At 43.7% G+C, this 23,429-nt stretch overlaps 1 protein-coding gene across 2 annotated transcripts in view; it reads left to right on the top strand.

Annotated features, from left to right (window-relative positions):
* The window catches only part of SH3YL1 (SH3 and SYLF domain containing 1), a 514,925-nt gene that overhangs the window by 485,959 nt on the left and 5,537 nt on the right, over nt 1-23,429 (top strand). For both annotated transcript variants that reach the window (XM_079970065.1, XM_079970064.1), the window contains exons 2-9: nt 4,709-4,819; nt 5,718-5,831; nt 8,254-8,318; nt 12,507-12,619; nt 14,655-14,783; nt 16,343-16,502; nt 17,155-17,215; nt 18,589-18,645. In XM_079970065.1, coding sequence (XP_079826191.1) covers nt 4,709-4,819; nt 5,718-5,831; nt 8,254-8,318; nt 12,507-12,619; nt 14,655-14,783; nt 16,343-16,502; nt 17,155-17,215; nt 18,589-18,645 — 810 coding nt within the window. The remainder of the gene's footprint in view (nt 1-4,708; nt 4,820-5,717; nt 5,832-8,253; nt 8,319-12,506; nt 12,620-14,654; nt 14,784-16,342; nt 16,503-17,154; nt 17,216-18,588; nt 18,646-23,429) is intronic.

Genomic DNA, 23,429 nt, shown 5'->3' on the forward strand with positions numbered 1-23,429 from the left:
AGATAAGGGGTTTTGCATGTGAAATCCTATTGGCAACACTTGCATCAGTTGCCCTCCCAAAGTATGATATGCAGCCTGCAAGGTTAAGAGAACTAAAAGCAGTCAGATATGACATTTCTCATGTCCTTGTTTTCTGCACTTACATCTTTACTACTTGCTAAAATGCCTGTGATCTGTTTTCAGATAAAGCTAACCTTGAGTTGGAGTATCATGCAAAGATTTGTTCTGAGGTGCTTGTCTCGTTTTTCCTGACCTCCCATTTTCCCGCAGCACAGGAAAAATATTACCTGGGCTTTTTAAATGTTAGTATGCTGTTTTATAATGCTAAAGCTGTATTTCCGCATTCATTTCCCCTTAAATAGGGAGGCCATGCAATTTTATTTATTTATTTCATAAAATTTATTTAAACTGTATCTTGGTTGTAGAAGAAAACCTCAAAGCAGTTAACAAAAAAGAGCTGGAACTGCAATTTTTAAAATAATCGAGCTAAAAACAAACCACAGAGCTCAAAACAAGCCGTCTCACCACTATCTACTCTTATCTGACAGAATGCCTAGTTATAATAATTATTGATAACTGTGTAATGTATTTTATTTTGTGTATTTTGTTTTGTAATGGTTTCAGCGACACCTAATGAATAATATTTGTATCCATACTAGGCAGTCCATGCAACAAGACCCAAAATAGGCTTTGGTATCTTATTTTACTATACAGAGCCAAGATATAGCTAATAAGCATCTTACAGAACTATATTAGTGATAGCAAACTACAGTGGTACCTCAGGTTAAGTACTTAATTCGTTCCGGAGGTCCGTACTTAACCTGAAACTGTTCTTAACCTGAAGATCACTTTAGCTAATGGGGCCTCCCGCTGCTGCCGCTGCGCCGCAGGAGCCTGATTTCTGTTCTCATCCTGAAGCAAAGTTCATAACCTGAAGCACTATTTCTGGGTTAGTGGAGTCTGTAACCTGAAGCACATGTAACCTGAAGCGTATGTAACCTAAGGTACCACTGTACTGGAAATCTCTAAATACAAACGTCTTCAAAGCTTGGATCTCGCAAGTATGGGACATCATTATTAGGGACAAGTTAACCATATACAAAAGGAGCATTGCATCCAAAACAAAACAGAAACCTCAGACACTTTCTATAAAGCATGGTATGCCTTTATTGGCTTGGTAAGATTGGGTGATCATTGTTTTCATACGTTATATCACATGCAACACTATGGAGCAACACCCTGTGGAACGCCCTTCCAGCAGATGTCAAAGCGATAAACAACTACCTGACATTCAGAAGACATCTTAAGGCAGCCCTGTTCAGGGAAGTTTTTAACATGTGATTTTACTGTATTTTTGGTTTTTATGGAAGCCGCGCAGAGTGGCTGGGGAGGCCCAGCCAGATGGGTGGGATATAAATAAATTATTATTATTATTATTATTATTATTATTATTATTATTATTATCTATGTTGGAACAAAAGTGACTGCAGTCTTTAGCTGATATATATTTTTCTCACTTACCAAGCTCTGTATTCCGCCTTGATAACTGTTTAGCAAATTGATAAAAAGCAATTTAAGAAGAGAAAGCGTATTTTACCAAGTCAGGCCTTTGGCTTTGTCTAACTCAGTATTGTCTACACTGACTAGCAGCAGTTGTCGTCCCCCCCCCCCCCAGTTTACCTGGAGATACCAGAAGCTTAGGACCACAGCTGTCCTCTGTTGCATATGTGGACACCTGACTGCTACAAAAACATTGTCTGAAAGCCTGAATTACATGAAAGTTTCATGCTTCTTAGCATTGCTTTCCTTTTTGGTTTTGCTTCTCCAAAATATTGCAGTCATCTAATATCTCTGTATCTGTATGCAGCCACTTTAAAAGAGGTAAATTCAAGCAAATATTTTCATTCTCCTCTTCTGCTCAGCTGCTGTCATATTATTTTACCCTTTAGCTTTCATTCAGCAAGATTATCCTGCTTAGGGGGAGGATGGGGAGTTCAGTCTGTGCGTACTTAGAGGCTCATTTCAAGCTGTTTCAAATATGAAGGTAATTTGCCGTGAGATTCATAAAATCCTTCTGATAATGTTTTGTCATTTGGGTTGAAATCCTATACCCACTTACCTAGGAGCAAGCCCCACTGAACTTAACGTGACTTTTTCTGAGTAGTTGTAGGTGGGATTGTTAGATTCCCTAAGGACTTGCCTGAAAAGAGATTCAGAGCTGCATTTCATTACTATTTTGCCTCTATATCACTTTGTGTGTCCAATGATAAGGTTGCACCGTTCCCATAGCAAACATAAAACTGAACTTATAACAACTGATTAAAGCATGTGCCTTTTGTGTACCTTGTATGTGATGTTTTTAAAAGGCGGGTATTTACTCAGTACAGTGGTACCTCGGGTCAAGAACTTAATTCGTTCTGGAGGTCTGTTCCTAACCTGAAACTGTTCTTAACCTGAAGCACCACTTTAGCTGATGGGGCCTCCTGCTGCCGCTGCGCCGCTGCTTCATGACTTCTGTTCTCATCCTGAAGCAAAGTTCTTAACCCGAGGTAATATTTCTGGGTTAGCGGAGTCTGTAACCTGAAGCGTATGTAACCTGAAACGTATGTAACCCGAGGTACCACTGTACTATGATTGTGGCGTTGTACAGTTTGAAAGTATAATTGGAAATGTAATTAAACTCTGATAACCATGTGCAGCCAGATTTCCAACAAACCATCTTGATGTCTCTCTCTCTCTCTCTCTCTCTGATAAGAAAGTTTTGCAAGTCAGGTTTGTTGCGCTGGGGTATAAATTCTTTCCACCTGCTGTGTTCATGTTTTTGTGCTAGACTTTTTTATGACAACCCCCCTTCTTCATGAACAAAAAAAGGGAGACATCAGAGGTACTCAAAGGATAACGTGATTGGTACAGTGCATTTACAAGACTATCTTCCACCCAATCCTTGCTTCAGATTTAGTTGTACTGAGCAATTTCATTGGAGGGAGTTTTCTCCACTCTTGATATCTCATGCTCTCCTATCTTTCTGGCTCCTTATTTTGGACACAGCTGACCTTTTGTATATTAATTTTGAGAAATATTTCACCTGATAAATTATGAGCAGATTAGTTTTGCCTTCTGTTATCTTACTGGGTGGATCTTTGTTAACTCATAATATCTTACACAGTGTTTGTTTATGGATTGATTACTCCATTGTATAGGGTTGGCAGTGTTTTGAGTTTCTCATTTGGATCTAAGTCAGAGGAGTTTAAAAATCCCCAACTATTTCACATTCTGTGACTGCAATCCTATGCTCAACAGGGCTTCTGTTAATACTTGAAAAATCTTTACCAGCTCTCATGTGCACTGCCTATATTGTCCTGCTACCATCAGTCACTCCTTTTAACTTCTCTTGAGGACTAAAACTAAGACAGATGTTTGCGTTGTATTGATGACAAACTATTCTCTGTGAGGTCACCTCTTTCTCTTCAAATCCCTCCTGCAAAACATGCCACCTTGGAGAAGTCTTCGTTGCAATCTGCTCATGCATTAGTGAGATTAAAACTAAGCCTTAAATGCATGCAACTTCATGATAGCACATTCTTCCCCCGTGGCCTCTCTGCTGTGTATCTTGTTAGATTGTAAGCTCCTCAAGAAATACTCCTGTCCTTTCCTATGCTGCAAGCACAATGCACAATGATGACACTGTGTTACATGAATAAAGTTTCTGCAACCGTTCCTTAGGTGAAAAGTATTTCAAGGCTACGCCAAAAAGTCTAATGGTTCTGCCACCTAAGCTATTCACATATTTACTTTTGCTCCTCAGTAACTTTTAACACCTCAGTAATACAGATAAAATGTTTTAACCTTTATAGCTCAGCCTAAGTGCCCATGCTTTTAAGTGGCTTAATGTTTAATAATACTTAGGTCCAGTGTGGATGGATGAATGGAATGTAAACAATTTGGCTACTAACAATAGGTTTTGTGCTCCATAGGCATCATGGTTTACATTTTTATTCTTGTGACAGCAATGAAGGACAGGTATTTACAAAGCATTTCAAGAGGACCCAAAAGAATATGATTTTTCCCCCCTTGGGCTAATGGAGATTGCAGTGGAACCTTATTTATTTAAACCATCTTGATATGCAGTGAGAGCCTCTACTTTGCAGAGATATTCAACCAACACAGCACTGTTAGTCCGAATTCTAATTGCAGACTTCAAGCTTCTTTTAGAAACCTGCCTGTTTTCCTGTTCTGTCATATGCTTGACTCACGTAGGGTTCGATGTCATCATTCTTGAATCAGCTGTGGCATAATCACTCCAAAGCCATCAGCTAGTAAGTCCCTTTGCTGGAACTTATCTGCATTTTAACGTTGCCTGCTGCAGCTCTTGGTTGCTCATTGGTGGAATGAAATTGGATAAATTTTTTATTTAGCTTGACACACACTTCAGAGCTACTGGTGAAAGAATGTGTCATTTCTCCATAGGCTCAATACTCAAAAATAGCAAATTGTACTGTGGAATGATTCTCCACAGACATGTCTTTATGCTGATAATGGAGGAGATAGTGGTAGCATTATATGATGTTACTAAGCAAGACATTTGTGCCAGATTGTTAGGGATGCAACAAATGTTACCAGCTCTTGGAACTAACAGATGCTTCTTACCCCCTTTTGAAATATTCATGTTTTGCTTACAATACTCCTTTATATTTCCCCTCCTTTTCAGTGAATAACCCTATACCTTCCAATTTGAAGTCGGAAGCAAAGAAGGCAGCTAAGATTTTAAGAGAATTTACAGAAATCACTTCTAGAAATGGCCCTGACAAGATCATACCTGGTTAGTAAAAGAGAGTTTTTCATCTTGTTGTTCACAACTTCAGTTTGTTTGTTCTTTCTAGAGCTAAGTTTCCCTCTAGTCTTGTCTTTGTGAGTTCACCTGATTAAAGGCCTGGGATCTGCATTTGGTAACATGAAATGGATTGTGTGCAGATTTTTTCTTTTTTAAAGCCCCTGTTACATTTTGCAATCCCAGCTTTCTATAAACTGTTTCCCGGAAAGAAGCTGGTATCGCAGTCTAGGAAAAAGCAGTGGTCCAAGGCATGTCCTGCAAATTCATTTGCAAAGTACAGTCGTACCTTGCACACCCTGAACACCCTGAAACTCAGATGTTTTGGCTCCCGAATGCTGCAAACCCGGAAGTGATTGTTCGGTTTGCGAACGTTCATTTGGAACCTGAACGTCCGACAGGGCTTCCTGCAGCCAATCAGAAACAGCGATTTGGTTTTCGAACATTTTGGTCCCCGTAAAATGCCAGTTAAATGGCAATCTGGTTATTCCTTTCCTGCCCCTCTGCTTTTAAGTAATCAGTATCACACACAGAAGGGCAAGCTTCAAAACTAACATGCCCATTGGTCCCAGATTTGAAAGTGAAACTAAAGTCTGTCCCTCAGACTTCATTGACTTCCTTGATCAAGAGTATCAAAGCAAAATTTTGCCTCAAAGTGTCAAGTCTCTGCATAATAGCTTAATTAAATGAAAAAAGCTTCCCCCCCCCCCCCCTAATTCGGAGTGGTTAGGGTTGCCATATGTCCAGGAAATCCTGATCATGTCCTCTTTTTGGTGGCTCAACAACTTTTTCTTTTTTTGCCCAGATTTTTACCTCTGGAAATACAGCAACCCTAGTATTGGTTCTTTTGCCTCCATAATATCTAACTATTTAATTTCATTATTTGCAGCTCATGTAATTGCCAAAGCAAAAGGTCTTGCAGTCTTGTCTGTAATCAAAGCTGGGTTTTTGGTAACAGCTCGAGGAGGCAGTGGGATCGTTCTGGCTCGCCTCCCTAACGGAAGTAAGTTTGCCCTTTCCTCCTTTTAAAGCAGTCCAAATGCTTCTGCATGCAAAAAGAGATGCCGAGAGTTTTTCAAGCTTCAACAGGGCCTGCATGTCCATTGGGATGAAATTGTGAGCTATTATGAATTGGGCATATCTGGCAACTACCCTCCCAGCTGAACGTAGAGGATGTTGAGTCTTAGGCCCCCATCACAAATTTCACTACTTTGAAGTATGTGTCTGTTCATCTGATTATCTGACTGAGTATATTTATGCATTATAAAAATGGGAAGATAGGGGGTAGGCAGAGAAGGTTAGATCATTCTATCAGGATTTATTCAGTTGTACAAAAAGAAATCAATCTCATGATGTCCAGGAGCGTAATAGTGAAGTTAAAGTACAGAACCGTGTGCTGTTCTCTAGACCAGATTTTCCAACCTGGCGCCCTCCAGTTATTGCTGGATTCTTAACACACATCTCACTTGCCTCCTTCCAATCAGCTCAGTTCATAGAGCATGTGGCTCTTAATTTCAGGGTCAAGTTCAATGCCCACATTGGGCAAAACATCCCTGCATTGCAAGGGGTTGGACTAGATGACCCTTGTGGTCCCTTCCAGCTCTATGAGTCTATCTGTTTAGCCCTCTTGGCCAATTGTCAGGGATAGTGGGAGTTGTAGCCTTAGCAACATAGTATGGGCACCAGGTTGGAAAGGGTTTCTCCGGTCAACAAGCACCTTGACACCCATTCACAGAAACCTCTTATTAGCAAGACAAGAAGCCTGAAGCTTTCCCCTCCCTCCAGCAGATCAGTTTGTGTGAAGGCACTCGTTGAAAACAAAAATCCTAAAACTGAGACAGAATTGTCTTGCTGGTGGAGGCATGTTTCAAAGGCACACATCTGTGTCCTTTTGCTGGCAGGCACTGAGCGCTTCCGTAATCTCCAAAGAATAGCTCGCAAACAAATGTTCCCTTGTCTTGAGTTTATACTCGGTCATAAAAAGCAGCTTGCAATTTTGAAAACACTGCAGATTACGTAATGGGAGCATTCCTGTACGTGAGAGTCCTGTTTGGTTAGTTCCAGTGACTAAAAATGAGCAGCTCCACGTTTCTTTTAGAAGAAGTATATTTACCTCTGTGGCTCTCCAGGTGATAGGTTCCCATCAGCCCCAGGTCGCGTAAGCTGTGGTGAGAGAGGATAGGAGTTGTAATCTAACAACATCTAGAGAGGCTACAAGTTCCCTCTTCATATAATAGATGCCTAGTGACATCCTTGGGAACTGTCTTAAGAACATAAGAAGTTCCTACTGGATCAAACCAATGGCTCATCTAGTCCAGCTAGGGCTGGCCTGCCCATAAGGCAAGGCGAGGCAATCACCTCAGGAGGCAGGATGCCCAAGGGGAGGAAGAATGCATCACTCGCTGCTGTAGTTGCAGCAACATCTGTGGTGCTCTCTTTTGAGGCCAGATCTGCTCCATCATTGGCAGCCCAAATGCCACCTCTGCAACGGCCTCTTGGTGAATAGGAGGGGCTGCTGGTCTCCTCCCACTTTTGTTCCCGATGTAGATCTTTATTCCTCTCCTCGTTCCTGATAGGTAGATCTTCACTCACCCCTTCTTCCCTGGGTTGTTTGCTGTTTTGTGGCCCTCTCAGGTGCCAAAATGTCTTGGGGCAGGCCTGAGTCAAGCATCCCATTTTCTCAGTGGCCAGCCCCTAAGACATAAACACAGAACCTCAGTTGCAAAAACCAGCGTGGACACATTTTACGAGGAATAATAGGACATTAGATAATGAGACAGTAGCATCTCTCCACTTGCAATACTTCCTTCTATTGACATGGCAGATAGTCTGACAATTAGTGGCCGGCAGAAGCTAATGGAGGGTTTGAAAGGAATTTAGTTCCTGTTAAGATTCCCGAACAATAGTTTGTGGCTTGTTTATGTTTCAGTGGTGTATGTAGCACATGATGTGACTTGCCTTACTCGAGGCTTCTAAATTTTACCAAAACTGTCTGGATTTTGTAGTTTCTCCAGCTGTGCATGAGATTCAAAACTGGGAGCAAAATAAAACATTTTGAAGAACAGCTTCCAGCTTTCCTTGGCACACTTTGACATAGACATTTGTATCATGCTTTTCAAAATGACCTACGTATTGTATTACATACATATTTTGTTTGAATGTGCAGTCTTTCATTTGCAAGTCAGTATTGGAACAAAAAATTCAGCGTTGTAGAAATGCCTGAACTGTATGAAGCGATTTCCTTCGAAGTTCTTTTTCTTTGTGAGTAAAGCTATGCAGAATAGCATTGGATTATTTGCAAATGAACTTCAAATGCGTGAATCTAATACAGCAGCATCCTCTTTCCCTGTTGCACCTGCCTGGCTTGTTCAGTTCTAAAGTAAAACACTCTGCATGTTCACAGTGTGTTTCTGTTTCTCTTCTAGTCTGGTCAGCTCCGTCTGCCATCGGGATAGCTGGCCTTGGTGGCGGATTTGAGATTGGAATCGAGGTAAGTTAACGCTGCAACGTTTAGTTAGTTGGTTAGAAAACACGCACACACATTTTGATTGGCTCCTAAAACCATGTCTCTAGTTAATTGGGCACAGTTTTTAAATTATGATGATATACGTAGTAAAAATTACAGATGAGGATCCTGTGTGTGAAAAGGGGCAGAATGGTTCTCTTTTAAGACAGTGCCTGCTGCAACAGTTGTATTTATCACACAGTAACACAGAGAGCATGTCTTCCTCCTTTAGGACGGTTTTTTCCCTCTTGCATGCAAACTTAGGCAGATTTGGTACGTGATTGACTAAAACTCATATACAGTGGTACCTTTGGTTGAGGTTTCCGTTAGCACCCCAAAAAGTCTGTAACCAGAGCTGCACTTCTGCGCATGTGTGAAGTGCTATAGAGTGCTTCTGTGCATGTACGAACTGCACAGAATGCTTCTGCGCATGTGCAAACAGCGCAGAACGTTTCTGTGTGTGTGCAGCGAAACCCGGAAGTAAACACTTCTGGGTTTGCCGTGTTCTTAGCCCGAAAAAACACAACATGAAGTGTTAGCAAGAAGAGGTATGACTGTGGTTCAATAAGATTTTCTTTATATTGGGCAAGAGTTCTTTTTAAAGCATTCATATTTGCATTCACATTTATGATACAGTCGTACCTTGGTTTTCAAACAGCCTAGTTCTTGTCAGTGTTTGTAAAAAGCAAAAAAAAGAAGGAAAGGGTTCTGACCTCCCTTTGTCTCTTCAGCCTGGTCCTCGGACCCTTGTCTGCATAAAAGAGTCCACGAGAATATCCTTGCAGAGTTTTATTCTTAAAAGTCTTTGTGCAAAACATGACTGAACAACTATACACACCAGCACCAACCAACCCAAACACCAGCCTCAGCAACAAACTAACATTTCTCACTTATATATACAACTTGGTGCAGACCACTGAGTCATGCTGACCCAGCTTTATTTGCATTAAAGAAACAGCGGCCATTTTAGCCGTGACAGTTCTCAAACGTTTTGGCTCCCGGATGCCGGAACCCTGGAAGTGACTGTTCTGGTTTGCAAACTGTTTTTGGAAACCGAACATCCTGCAGCCAATCAGAAGCCGCGCTTTGGTTTCTGAACGTTTTGGGAGTCAATCAGACTTTCGGAACGGATTCCGTTTGACTTCCAAGGTATGACTGTACTTCTTTATGGTAGCCAGACTGCAAGAGGCTCTGTTGTAGTCAGGAATGGAGATCCCATGCACTTCCAGATGATGTTGGATTTGCAACTCCCATCAGTTTCAGCTAGCATAGCCAATGCTTAGGAATGATTGGAGTTGTAGCCTGGATAGCTCCATTGGTTAGAGCATGGTGTTGATAATTCCCCAGGTTACAAGCTTGATCTCCATATGGGGACAGGTGCATGTTCCTGCATTGCAGGGGATTGGGCTGGATGATTCTCAGGGTCCCTTCCAACTCTCCAGTCTACGATTCTGTGAACATCTACAGCAGTGTTTCCCAAACTTCGATCTCCAGATGGGGCTACAGTTCCCACTCACCACTGGTCTTGCTAGCTAGGGGTGATGGGAGTTGTAGTCTAAAAACAGCTCGAGACCCAAGTTGGGAAGCGATGCAGCCTTACTCAACCTGTGGGTCCCCAGATGTTGTTGAACTACAACTCCCATCACCCCTAGCTAGCAAGGCCGGAGCTCAGGGAAGATGGGAGTTGTAGTCCAACAACATCTGTATCCCATCCTGTGTCTTTCAAGTGTTAGTGATGGAAGACAAAAAAGAGCTTGCTTGCCTATCTGGTACATTCATTTGCCAAACTAAAGCACAGCTATAATGCTTTTCCTTGAGAATTACGTCCAGAGAGGAAACTTGAACAGGAAGCATGCCATTTGTTTGCTTTTCTAAAAAGTAAGTAAGGCGCTGCCCACTCCTGATGATGGATAACTGGCATGGCTACGGAGCCCTGAGATGCTGCCAGCGAGTGTTGTATAACCTTGATCTCTTCTGTGCATGCTTTGTCGACTGCCAACCAGTTCTTGCCCAAGCAGGTTAAAAAAAAAAAAAATTAGAGCAAAGGGTTGTATGCAGCTAAATCCCACTTGGAGTAGACCTGTTGAAAATAATGAACCGAAGTCCACTAACTTCAGTAAACCTAAGTTAGTCATGTCCACTAACTTCAATGGGTCCACTCTGAATAGTACTAGCGGTGAATACCACCTGTTGTCGCTAGCCAAAAGAAATCTAAACAAAACCCTGGTGGTGCGGTTGGTGTAGTAGCTGATCCATTCTTGCAGCTGCCCATTCTGTTGAAAGCTACTTCAACTTGGAAGGAAGTTGGAAGCAGCTGCCATGTGCAGGTGCAGCCGCAGAAGTCAAAGTGGAAAGGCAGCTTCCTTCGTCCCACCGACTTGTCTGAGTTGGGAGCAATGCAGCTACTTGTGTTGCTGTGTTGTGAGCAGGCATAACTAGGGCAAAACAATTGTCACTTGGACCTCCAATTACACTTCACCCAGGACTGGCCAAATGATCGTGGTCTGTATTGTGTGGAGAGTTTTCTCAGCCTAATGTTCTCCCTGCCCCCAGTGGCAGAGCAAGCCAGTTTGGTGCCTGGGGCAGCACGAGTGCCCTGTGCCCAGGGGCGGGATCAGCTGCCTGCAGGGCAGGGCCAGTCGGGGTATGACGCTTTGCGGGGCTTCCAAGGAGTCTGCCTGCCTCCTCCCACTCAGCCGCCCTACAGCTGAGGGGGATGCGGTGGGCAGATTGTTTGGAGCAAAGTGGACCCTGCGGGCGCCCAAGCCACCTCATCACTCCCAGGAGAGATGTGTGGCTCAGGCGCGCTGCAGGCCCCACAGTGAGTGCCGCCCGGCATTTTGTCACCCCCCTCAGTAGTGACACCCAGGGCAGCCCGCCGTTACTGCACCCTCCTTCCTCCGCCCCTGCTCCCCATCCCACCCCAAAATGATTACATCCTGATTTTCTTTCATTCTACAGCAAGTCACCCTGGTTGCTTCCCTTCACTCAAACAAATGCTACATTTCTTAGGCATTGTTTGAAAACAGTGCACTCAATTCAGTTCTGGTTGTGCCAGTGCAAGTCAAGGTGACAAAGGGATGCTTTCAGAACGAACATCTGTATTGCAGTTCTTTCCTAAGGGCTTGTTTGCATTTTTGCTCCTTCTGAGATAACAGCTACTTAACTCCCTTCAGTCTCCCATATGATCAAGGGGTTTATCAAGCTAAATGAGGGGAAGAGCACTTTTAAAAAACAAAAAAAAAAAACTTATGCATAGTAGCTAAAGTGTGGTTCACCCACACCCAAGTTTGGGGGCTTAAGCATGACTTGAAAGCAACTTTTCCAGATCCCACTGGTTTTTGCAGCAGCAAAAAGAAGAAGAGGTGTAGTATACCCAGTTTGATCATTTGATGAGCAGAGGTTGGGCAATAACTCCCTGCTCATGAGCTGATCTGTTTGGATAGCTCGAAGAGGGTGACTGTGGTGCCCTGTGTACACATGCAAGAGTGTATTAAACAGTTGCCTATTTAAAATAAAGAGGGACGCGTGTGGCGCTGTGGGTTAAACCACAGAGACTAGGGCTTGCCAATCTGAAGGTTGGTGGTTCGAATCCCTGCGACTGGGTGAGCTCCCGTTGCTCGGTCCCTGCTTCCAACCTAGCAGTTCAAAAGCACATCAAAGTGCAAGTAGATAAATAGGTACTGTTCCGGTGGGAAGGTAAATGGCGTTTCTGTGCGCTGCTCTGGTTCGCCAGAAGCGGCTTAGTCATGCTGGCCACATGACCCGGAAGCTGTATGCCAGTTCCCTTGGCCAATAAAACGAGATGAGTGCCGCAACCCCAGAGTCGTCCGTGACTGGACCTAATGGTCTGGGGTCCCTTTACCTTTTACCTTTATTTAAAATAAAAATCCACCAATGGGGTGATGGGCAACCTGCAGGATGTGTGTGTCCTTCCACCTCTTTCAGTGTGCCCTGGTCAGACAAATAAATAGCTAACTTCAGTTCTTGTTCCCCAGGATAAGCATTCACCGGGATTACTAGATTTGTTGGTTCAGCTTGTTTTCACGAAAGTAAGTCTTTCAATAGGGCCTCTTTTTCTCTGCTGTTCTGCTTGTAGGCAAACGAAAAAATCTGAGTTCTTTCCTTCTGAAAATAGATTCAACATTCTGCTTTTTAATTTTCTCTCTCCAGGTGTCAGACCTTGTGGTAATACTGAACCATGAGAGAGCTGTTGAAGCTTTTGCAAAAGGTGGCAATCTTACTCTGGGAGGAAATTTTACAGTCGCTATTGGGCCTTTGGGGAGGTGAGTGTCACTGAAATGCTAAAGGATACTGAGCTCTCAAAAGCTGTTACCGTACAGCTTTATTTATCTTCAGTAAGCTGAAAATGGTGTTATTGATCATCCAATGAGAGTGGAGTGGAGGGAAAGCTCCAGGGACTTGTTCTAGTTCACGGTGCCTTGAGGAGTCGGCTGTCTGAATGTTTGTTTCCTCATATCAAAACTAGTCTCTGGAGACCGCCTAGTGGCAGAGTGGGCAGGAAGATTTTAGCAGGGGTTTTCTCCAAGACAGTTAACACAAAACAGCACGTCAGGAACAGCACTAAGCGCTCCTGACAATAATGGGTGCTGTGCAAGGAAGCCTTTGGGCCAGATCCTGTAGATTGTTGCTTTCCACCCACTTATGTGACTCATGTCTCTGATTTCCACTTCCTTTCTCTCCGTTTAGTTAGAAGAAAAGAGAATTCAAAGGGATACATGGGCATGCTTTCTCTAGGGTGGAGTTTCCCAAACCTAGGTCTCCGGCTGTTTTGGGGACTACAGTTCCCATCATCCCTGACCACTGGGCCTGCTAGTTTAGGGATGATGGGAGTTGTAGTTCCAAAACAGCTGGAGATCCTTCAGGTCTTTCTTCCCTGGCTCCTAAGCAAGGAGAGGGGACGCACACTCTGTTTAGCAAGAGTTGTTTCATGGGGATTGCACTGTTTTGCAGAATCCCTAAAAATTCTTAATAGCACTACGTGGGTGCAAGCAGCTTGCAGCATAAGGTTTCCTCGTTGCAACAGTGTACACTGTGGGCTGGACAGGACTTTAGGCTAGGGTGAAGATCTCTGTTGAAAACATCCATATTTGTCTATATACAAGTAATCAGGTTTATTATGTTTATACCCAAATGGGTTTGTAGTGGTTTATTCTTATATAGAGTAAGTTGACTATTACCACCAAGGATGGGGGCACCACTACACTGTTCTGCCAGCCTTATTCAAAAGGGAGGAAATGTGCAAATGCAAACACACACACACACACACACACACACACACACACTCGAGTATTGGTGAAATGTGGAAATGTATCCCAAGCTGAGAACAGATCATGAGATGAGATAGCTCAGATAGAGGATGAGACTCTCAGTTTCAGGGTTGTGGGTTTGAGCCCCATGTTGGGCAAAAAGATTTCTGTGTTGCAGGGAGTTGGACTAGATTACCCACCTGGTCCCTTCCAACTCTCCCAAGTCCTCCCATTCTGTGGTTATAGGAGGAATTCTGTGTTGCACTAAGGCAGTTGTTCCATCGGAGCAATCATTTCAGCTTGGCAGACAAAGCAGTCACTCCTCTCTCCCTTCCAGCTCCACCCTAATAATAATAATAATAATAATAATAATAATAATAATAATATATTTAATAATAATATATTTATATGCCGCCCTCCCCAGCCAGAGCCGGGCTCAGATCGGCTAACAGCAATAAAAGTAACACAGCATTCTAAAATCAAATGGCAACCACTGGGCCAGAGTTCTACGAGGATCACCAAAGGAGGGGGTCAGACTGTGCCCTGACCAAAGGCCTGGTGGAACAGCTCTGTCTTGCAGGCCCTGCGGAAAGATGTCAAGTCCCGCAGGGCCCTAGTCTCTTGTGACAGAGCGACCACCAGATCAGGGCCACAGCCGAAAAAGCCCTGGCTCTGATTGAGGCCAGCCTAACCTCTCTGTGGCCCGGGACCTCCAAGATGTCTTTATTTGAAGACCATAAGGTCCTCTGTGGGACATACCAGGAGAGGCGGTCCCGTAGGTACGAGGGTCCTAGGCCGTATAGGGCTTTAAAGGTTAAAACCAGACCTTCAACCTGATCCTGTACTCCACCGGGAGCCAGTGCAGCTGGTATAGCACCGGGTGAATGTGATCCTATGGCGAGGACCCCATAAGGTCCCCAGGGATTCTCCTGCCCCCCCCACTCCGAGGAGGAGGGGAAGCCCCATTGCACAAGCGCAAGTCCTCGCACAGGGCTTCCACTGCTGAGACTCCTGAGCTGGATCCCACCCTCTGTTTTTTCCTCCCACTTAGAAATCTTGAAGGTGACGTTGCCTTGAGAAGCTCTGCCGCTGTCTATACATACTGCAGATCTCGAGGGCTGTTCGCCGGGGTGTCTTTAGAAGGAAGCTGCTTAATTGAAAGGAAGGAGACGAATGGCAAGTAAGTAGCTGGGCAGTTGAGATCGTTCTTCTCAAAATTTAGCTCCTGTTGTCAGAACACCATGACAGCCCCACAAAGGCCAGGGTATACATTTATGAAATAATATAACTGGAGTTGTAGTGGCTAGAGTGTCTGATAGAGACAGGACAGACCAATGTTCATTCCCTGAGATAGGACAGAACCATTCCCACCCGCCCAAGGAGCTCACCCTAACCTTGGGTGGGTCATGATCTCTCTCTAACCTACCACACAAGGTCTTTGTGAGGATAAAATAGAGGGAGGAGGAACTGTGGACTCTACCGTAAGCTGCTTGGAGTAACAGGCATGCTGTAAATGAAGAAAGAACATCGAACACATTGTAGAACATAGGAAGGCCCCATCTTCCTCCATGATTTCAGGCAAGGATGTTTCACACTCAGTCTGGCTAGCAAGAGAATCAAGCACACATTGTCTTCAGACCATAGAGATAAAAACTGAGCATAGAGATAGCAGCCTATGGCTTTCTAGTTCAGGGCATCCCCTGCTCCTTACTGCTCTTCCTACAGCTGAAGAGGCAGACACGCATTCTGCATGCATATGTGGGCCAGGATGAGAGACCTAGAGAATGGGCCTTTTCTGTGGTGGCTCCCCAATTGTGGAATGCTCTCCCCAGAGAGGCTCGCCTGGCGCCATCACTACATGTCTTTAGGCGCCAGGCAAAAACATATGTCTTTACCCAGGCCTATGGCTATTATAATCATCTACGGCCTGTGAAAGTGGGGGGGAGTGGACTGTTATTATGATGACTGTTTTATTATTAGGCTGTCTGTCAGTATGTTTTTGACTGTGTTTCTGTTAGGTTTTTATCACTGATTTTCTGTAATGTGTTTTAAATGTTGTGCAGTGCCCTCGGTTCTTCTGATAAAAGAGTGTTATATAAATTGAATTAATAATAATAATAATAATAATAATAATAATAGATGGGTGTAGTAGATGTGCTTGTGTGTAGAAGGATGGGTGGGGTGGTTCTGTGTCTGTGAAAAAGAGAATTAATGGGTGGGGGGGTGGGAAATGAATGCCCCACCCACTTTTGGCTTTGGCCTCACCTACTGCAGGTGGTGCTGTGGGTTAAATCACAGAGCCTAGGACTTGCCGATCAGAAGGTCGGTGGTTCGAATCCCCGCGACAGGGTGAGCTCCTGCTGCTCGGTCCCTGCTCCTGCCAACCTAGCAGTTCGAAAGCACGTCAGAGTGCAAGTAGATAATTAGGTACCGCTCCGGCAGGAAGGTAAACGGCGTTTCTGTGCGTTGCTCTGGTTTGCCAGAAGCTGCTTAGTCATGCTGGCCACATGACCCGGAAGCTGTACGCCAACAAACGCTGGCTCCCTCGGCCGATAAAGCGAGATGAGTGCCGCAACCCCAGAGTCGGTCACGACTGGACCTAATGGTCAGGGGTCCCTTACCTTTACTGCTAGTAGGCAGTCCTCAACTTCAAGACGGTTGCCTACCCCTGGTGAGGGTACTGCATGAAATCCCTCTTCACCACCTAGCAGACTAAACATGACACACATCTTTCCCCAGGTTCTACGGTCGGGAGGTCCGTGCTAGTGCCATTTTGTATGGTGACATCCCTCCTCCTCCTCTGGCGCAGGACCTCTATGACATCCTTGAGTCTTTCACTCTGCAATACGAAACTCAGGAGGGAAGAAGCTGGATGGCAGTAACAAGGGAACCCAAGAAGGTGTGGGCAGGCTCATGCGAAATCTGCTTGGTTCAACAGTGGTACCTTGAGTTAAGAACCTAATTCATTCGAGAGGTCCGTTCTTAACCTGAAACTGTTCTTAAGCTGAAGCACCACTTCAGCTGCTGCCGCACGATTTCTGTTCTCATCCTGAAGCAAAGTTCTTAACCCAAGGTACTATTTCTGGGTTAGCGGAGTCTGTAACCTGAAGCGTATGTAACCTGAGGAACCACTGTATTTCTGAAGAGCCAAGAACAAGACACCCTTGCTCTTGCAATAGTGGGGGGCGCGGGGGGAGGGCCTAAAGGCAAAAAGTGTGGCGGTGGGGGCAATGGAGACGATTCTTGCTATAGCACAGTATGTTGCATTCCAGCCACATGCAAGCTGGTGGTTTCTTCATGTGAGAGGGGCAATAGCATAGTTCAGGACCACTTTTCCAGCCAGGTGTGGGCATTTGAAGAGCAGTGCACAACAATTATGGCACTGCGTTGAGCCGAATGGCTCGGCATGAGTGTTTCAGTAAACATGGAAGATATGTGTGTGTGTGTGTGTGTGTGTGTGTGTGTGTGTGTATTCTCACAACCTTTGAGTTTCTTGCACTTGTAACCGAAGGTAAAAAATATTGACATCTCTCTTACCCCTCCCCTGCCAGGTTAACGAGCAACCGGCGAAGCGACAATCACGCAGGACTCCGGCGCAAACCACACCGGAAGGTATTGTATAACTATCAGCTTTCTCTTTTTGCAGTAAACCCCCCCCCCTCAAAAAAAAAACAAAAACATACATTCTAGTTTTATGTGCCCTGAGTTCTGTTTTTCTTCCATAAATTGTTAAGTTTCTTGACTGCCGGCACGAGATGGGGGGGTGTGATTCTGTGTATGTGCACAAGTCTTGTATATGTAGGATTTTGCCTTGTTCTTGGTTTGTCACATTGTTGCATCAGCTGCCACCTGTATCTACAGAGCTCTTCTGTCCATGGTGCGTTCCTTGTTTACTTCAAGGAGGGGGTGGGGGTGGGGGAGGCATTGCTGTATACAAAGGGTCATATATAGGGGAAAGGGCCACGCTGCTGAACACTGGCACTTCAACCCTGATCTTATGCAGGCCTTCTAAGAGGTACCATATTTTTCCATGTATAAGACAAGCTTTTTATATTCTAGAAAAATGTTAAAAATTGGGGGTCATCTTATACATGGATAGTGCAGAGGTGGGACATTGACAGTCATGAGCAGGAGATGGTCAGCAGCGATTGGTCGGGTGATTGCTGGCTTTGGCAAGGCGTGGTGGTAATTTGCGGCAGCGGCAGCAATTGTGCTGATGATTTGTGACTGCAGCAAGGCGTGTTAGTGATTGGCAGCTGCTGCAGCAATTTTGCAGGCAGTTGGTGCCCCTGCTGGTGGCGAGCGGGCAGACAATTGGTGGCTTTGGTGAGGCATGTGCTTGGCAGCGGTGGTCAGGTGGGTCAGCAATTGTCGGCAATCCCTCCCCAAAAAAGCTCAACAACTCTGGGCAATCCCCCCCCCCCCAAATCTTAACAACTCTGGGCAATCTCCCCCCATTTCCTTAATTTGGGGTCCCCAAAAATTGGGGTGGTCTTATACACGGGGGCGTGTTATACACGGAAAAATATGGTAAGTCTCAGTAGCTTCACCGATACTTGCATCCAGGTAGGTGGGGATATTATTGTAGCCTTAGCTGGTGGATCAGCTGGGTTATTAAATGCTGTTTTTAAAATTGATTTTTAGAAGCTGCCATCAGTTTTACTCAGGTGTTGGTTGAAATAACTCTAATACAAATCCTTGCAAAAACCCTGCAGTTGGTAAGCACAGAAGAGGCATTTTCCCCCCTTACACCTACCGCATCTGCTTTGATATATGTATGTATTGTCTTGGAAACAAAACGGTTTGTTGTTTTCACTATTATTATGATTTTTTTGGTCGTTATTTGTTCTCTCTTGGTCTGCTTAATTATGACTGTCATTTCTGGAAAAAGCAACTATAGCTTCATGATAATCAAACTGAGACTATTAAAGAAGATATTAAGTGGGCATATTAACTAATAAAATATATTCTGAATTCCTCTGCAGCTGTAAGAACACCAGGTAGACTTTACCCTGAACTTCCCAGCTATTCTGCCGCAGTGGGTGAGTGTTGATATTATAATATTATCATTCATCATCAGTGTCAAAGTAGCTTTTGAGAATTCACAAAATCTCTTGACAAGACCAAATCTTGACACTTAACAATCCAAATTGGGCCACTACTCTGTTCTTATTCCAGCCTCCTCCTTGAAAGTATGCACGAGTTTCAATCTCTCTTTATTTTGGTTCAGATGTTTAGAGAGAGATTTATTTAGAATGTACCTAACATGGCTGAATAAAGCTTACAAGATTTGTAGTCCAGATCCAAGGAGCAGGCTGATGTAATGTTGTGTTCATTTCTTGTCGTTGAAAGGTCCTGCATGCAAAAAAAGATAAACTCTTTGCACTGGGTTTTGTTTTTTTGTTTTTTGTTTAATTATATTTTTTTTTGTTAAAATAATTCAACATTAATACACATACAAACATACAAACATACATTTCATACAACATACCTACATACATACAACATACCTACAACATACCTACACTCAATCCCACAGATAATTCCCATCACCATCCACCACCCCTCACCCTTTGTGTTAGACTTCCAATCTACTCAATTGCAATTTCTTTCTACTTCTATTACTTTCTTTCACACACCTTTAACCTAATTTCATGCTTCTTTTTCTATTACACATTGTTATCCATCTTATTTAGTATTCCAATATTTGAAACGAAACTTGTTTATTCTAATAGGAGTTCTGATTTTTCGATATAGTTTTGCAAGTATCTTTTAAACACCTTCCAGTCCCTGTCTGCCTCCTCTTTTGAGATCCTTCCAATTTCTCCCATTGTTTTGGATATATTGTAGTACTCCAATAATTTGGCAAGCCACTCTATCTTTGTTGGTACAGTACCACTGATCAAACTACACCAAATTAAGAAATCACGGTTCTACTTGTTAGGAAGACACTTGAACATTATCCCATTAGTGTTAATGCTCCAAGGGAGATTATCCTCCACCTGAGTGAGGAATGGCTGTGTATGCATGTGCATGGCTAGTTCCTGAACATAGACATTCTCGATGCAAAACAGGACTTCACCACATGGAACAGGCAATGGTAATGTGGTAAAGGTAAAGGGACCCCTGACCATTAGATCCAGTCGTGACCAACTCTGGGGTTGCGGCGCTCATCTCGCTTTATTGGCCAAGGGAGCCGGCGTACAGCTTCCGGGTCATGTGGCCAGCATGACTAAGCCGCTTCTGGCGAACCAGAGCAACACACGGAAACGCCATGTACCTTCCCACCGGAGCAGTACCTATTTATCTACTTTGATGTGCTTTCGAACTGCTAGGTGGGCAGGAGCAGGGACCGAGCAGCGGGAGCTAACCCCGTCACGGGTATTCGAACTGCCGACCTTCTGATCAGCAAGTCCTAGGCTCTGTGGTTTAACCCACAGCGCCACCTGCATCCGGTAATGTAGTAGTTTGCCCTAAAACATAAGAACAAGAAGAGTCTGCTGAAGCAATGCTCATCCTGTTCTCACACCAGATGCCCATGGGATGACCACAAGCAGGGCACTAGTACAGCAGCACTCTGTCCACCTGCAATTCCCAGTGACTGGTATTCAGAGACATACTGCCTCTTAGCAGTGAAGGCACAACTTAACTATTGTGGCTAGTAGCCATTGATAGCCTTTAACTGATCCTCTTTTTAAGCCATCCAAAATGGCGGCCATCACTGCCTCCCATGGGACCGAGTTCCATAGTTTGACTGCACACTGCGCAAAAAAGTACTTCTTAGAATGGGAAGAACCAGAGATCTGTTCAAGAAAATTGGAGATATGAAAGGAACATTTCATACAAAGATTTCCATAATAAAGGACAAAAGTGGAAAGGACCTAACAGAAGCAGAAGACATCAAGAAGAGGTGGCAAGAATACACAGAGGAATTATACCAGAAAGAAACGGATGTCTCATATACCCCAGGTAGTGTGGTTGCTGACCTTGAGCCAGACATCCTGGAGAGTGAAGTCAAATGGGCCTTAGAAAGCACTGCAAATAACAAGGCCAGTGGAAGTGATGGTATTCCAGCTGAACTATTTAAAATTTTAAAAGATGATGCTGTTAAGGTGCTACACTCAATATGCCAGCAAGTTTGGAAAACTCAGCAGTGGCCAGAAGATTGGAGAAGATCAGTCTACATCCCAATCCCAAAGAAGGGCAGTGCCAAAGAATGCTCCAACTATCACACAATTGCACTAATTTCTCACGCTAGCAAGGTTATGCTTAAAATTCTACAAGGAAGGCTCAAGCAGTATGTGGACCGAGAACTCCCAGAAGTGCAAGCTGGATTTAGAAGAGGCAGAGGAACCAGAGACCAAATTGCAAACATGCGCTGGATTATGGAGAAAGCTAGAGAGTTCCAGAAAGACATTTACTTCTGCTTCATTGACTATGCAAAAGCCTTTGACTGTGTCAACCATGGCAAACTATGGCAAGTTCTTAAACAAATGGGAGTGCCTGATCACCTCATCTATCTCCTGAGAAATCTCTATGTGGGACAAGAAGCTACAGTTAGAACTGGATATGGAACAACTGACTGGTTCAAAATTGGGAAAGGAGTACGACAAGGCTGCATTTTGTCTCCCTGCTTATTTAACTTATATGCAGAATTCATCATGCGAAAGGCTGGGCTGGATGAATCCCTAGCTGGAATTAAGATTGCCGGAAGAAATATCAACAACCTCAGATATGCAGATGACACAACCTTGATGGCAGAAAGTGAGGAGGAATTAAAGAACCTTTTATTGAGGGTGAAAGAGGAGAGTGCAAAATATGGTCTGAAACTCAACATCAAAAAAACGAAGATCATGGCTACTGGTCACATCACCTCCTGGCAAATAGAAGGGGAAGAAATGGAGGCAGTGAGAGATTTTACTTTCTTGGGCTCCATGATCACTGCAGATGGTGACAGCAGCCACGAAATTAAAAGACGCCTGCTTCTTGGGAGAAGGGCAATGACAGGCCTAGACAGCATCTTTTTTTATTGAGGGCTACTACAAACGTAGTAGCCCTCAATGCCTAGACAGCATCTTAAAAAGCAGAGACATCACCTTGCCAACAAAGGTCCGTATTGTTAAAGCCATGGTTTTCCCAGTAGTGATGTATGGAAGTGAGAGCTGGACCATAAAGAAGGCTGATCGCCGAAGAATTGATGCTTTTGAATTATGGTGCTGGAGGAGACTCTTGAGAGTCCCATGGACTGCAAGAAGATCAAACCTCTCCATTCTGAAGGAAATCAGCCCTGAGTGCTCACTGGAAGGACAGATTGTGAAGCTGAGGCTCCAGTACTTTGGCCACCTCATGAGAAGAGAAGACTCACTGGAGAAGACCCTGATGTTGGGAAAGATGGAGGGCACAAGGAGAAGGGGGCGACAGAGGACGAGATGGTTGGATAGTGTTTTCGAGGTTACCAGCATGAGTCTGACCAAGCTGCGGGGGGCAGTGGAGGACAGGAGTGCCTGGCGTTCTCTGGTCCATGGGGTCACGAAGAGTCAGACACGACTAAACGACTAAACAACAACAACAACAACAAACTGTCCTTTAATCTTTCAACTTTCAGCTTCATTGGTTTCATGAGTTCCAGTGCTATGAAAGAGCGAGAGAAAAAATTCTCCATTTGCTTTCTTCACACCTTGCAGAATTTTTTATAATTTTCTATCATGTCGCCTCTTACTTGACTTATTATAAAAAACAAAGCAAAGTGCTGCAATCTTTCCTCATACAGGAGTTGCTCCACCCCCTTTCCTTTTAAATTTTTTGTTGCCTTTTCCTGAAACTTTCTTAACAGTCTATAACCTTTTTGAGTTGAGGCAACCAGAACTGTATTCCGAAGGCGATTGCACCATAGATTTGTATACGACATCAGCTTTTCAGTTACTTTCCTAATTTTCCCTAGCATGGAATTTGCTATTTGGGCTGCAGTCATACATGCATGTATACTAGGAATGAACACCATGGGGCCTACTTATGAGTAAACATGAATAAGACTGCATTGCAATGCCTTGCTGCACATAGCAATAAAATTGTAACCATTGATTGTTTTCTCAAGGGACTTCAGAAGAAATTATTGTAGATGGCAAGATAGCACCACTTAGTAGTGAAATGAATATTCGACTATTTCTTTGGTAACAGAGATAACAGAGATAATATTGAGCGTGCATGTAAACCATTTGTATGTTTAATGGCTAAAGCAAGACTTGAAGTATTTTTTCTTTTTAAGCAGGGAAGGGAGATGTCTGCTGAGTTGCAGTGTGTAATGGTCTCTACAGAGAAACCTGTAGCAGATTATAAACTGTAAAAAGCAGCAAATCAGATCAGGTTTAACTAATGGATATTTGTATGAACAGATCTTTAAGCAAGAGAATAATGTGTTTCTGTAAATTCGTAAGCCACGGTGACGTACGAGACTTTGGAAACATTAGAGTGAATTCTCTCTCCCTTTTAAAAGGTTTAAGGCAGCATAGTCCTATTTTTGTGGTTCTCTTTCTCTAGTCAGGCTTGTAGCTTATTTTCATCTAAAATAAACATCCATCTAGCAGCTTACCTCCCTCTGTTGTTATAAACTGTCTTAATTCTCATCATTAAACAGGAAATCCCAGGAAACAATTCCTATTTTTGAAATTGCTCTGCTATTATAATATTATTTCTTGCACTCTTGTGCCATCATTTTAAATCAAACTTCTTTTTTTGGCTTATACTGTCATGAAACGAGCAAAAATAGAGAGAGAGAGAGAGAGAGAGAGAGAGAGAGAGAGAGAATACTATGTGGAATTATGATTGT

Source organism: Podarcis cretensis, assembly GCF_951804945.1.
Source record: "Podarcis cretensis genome assembly, chromosome: 3".
Lineage (NCBI taxonomy): Eukaryota > Metazoa > Chordata > Lepidosauria > Squamata > Lacertidae > Podarcis > Podarcis cretensis.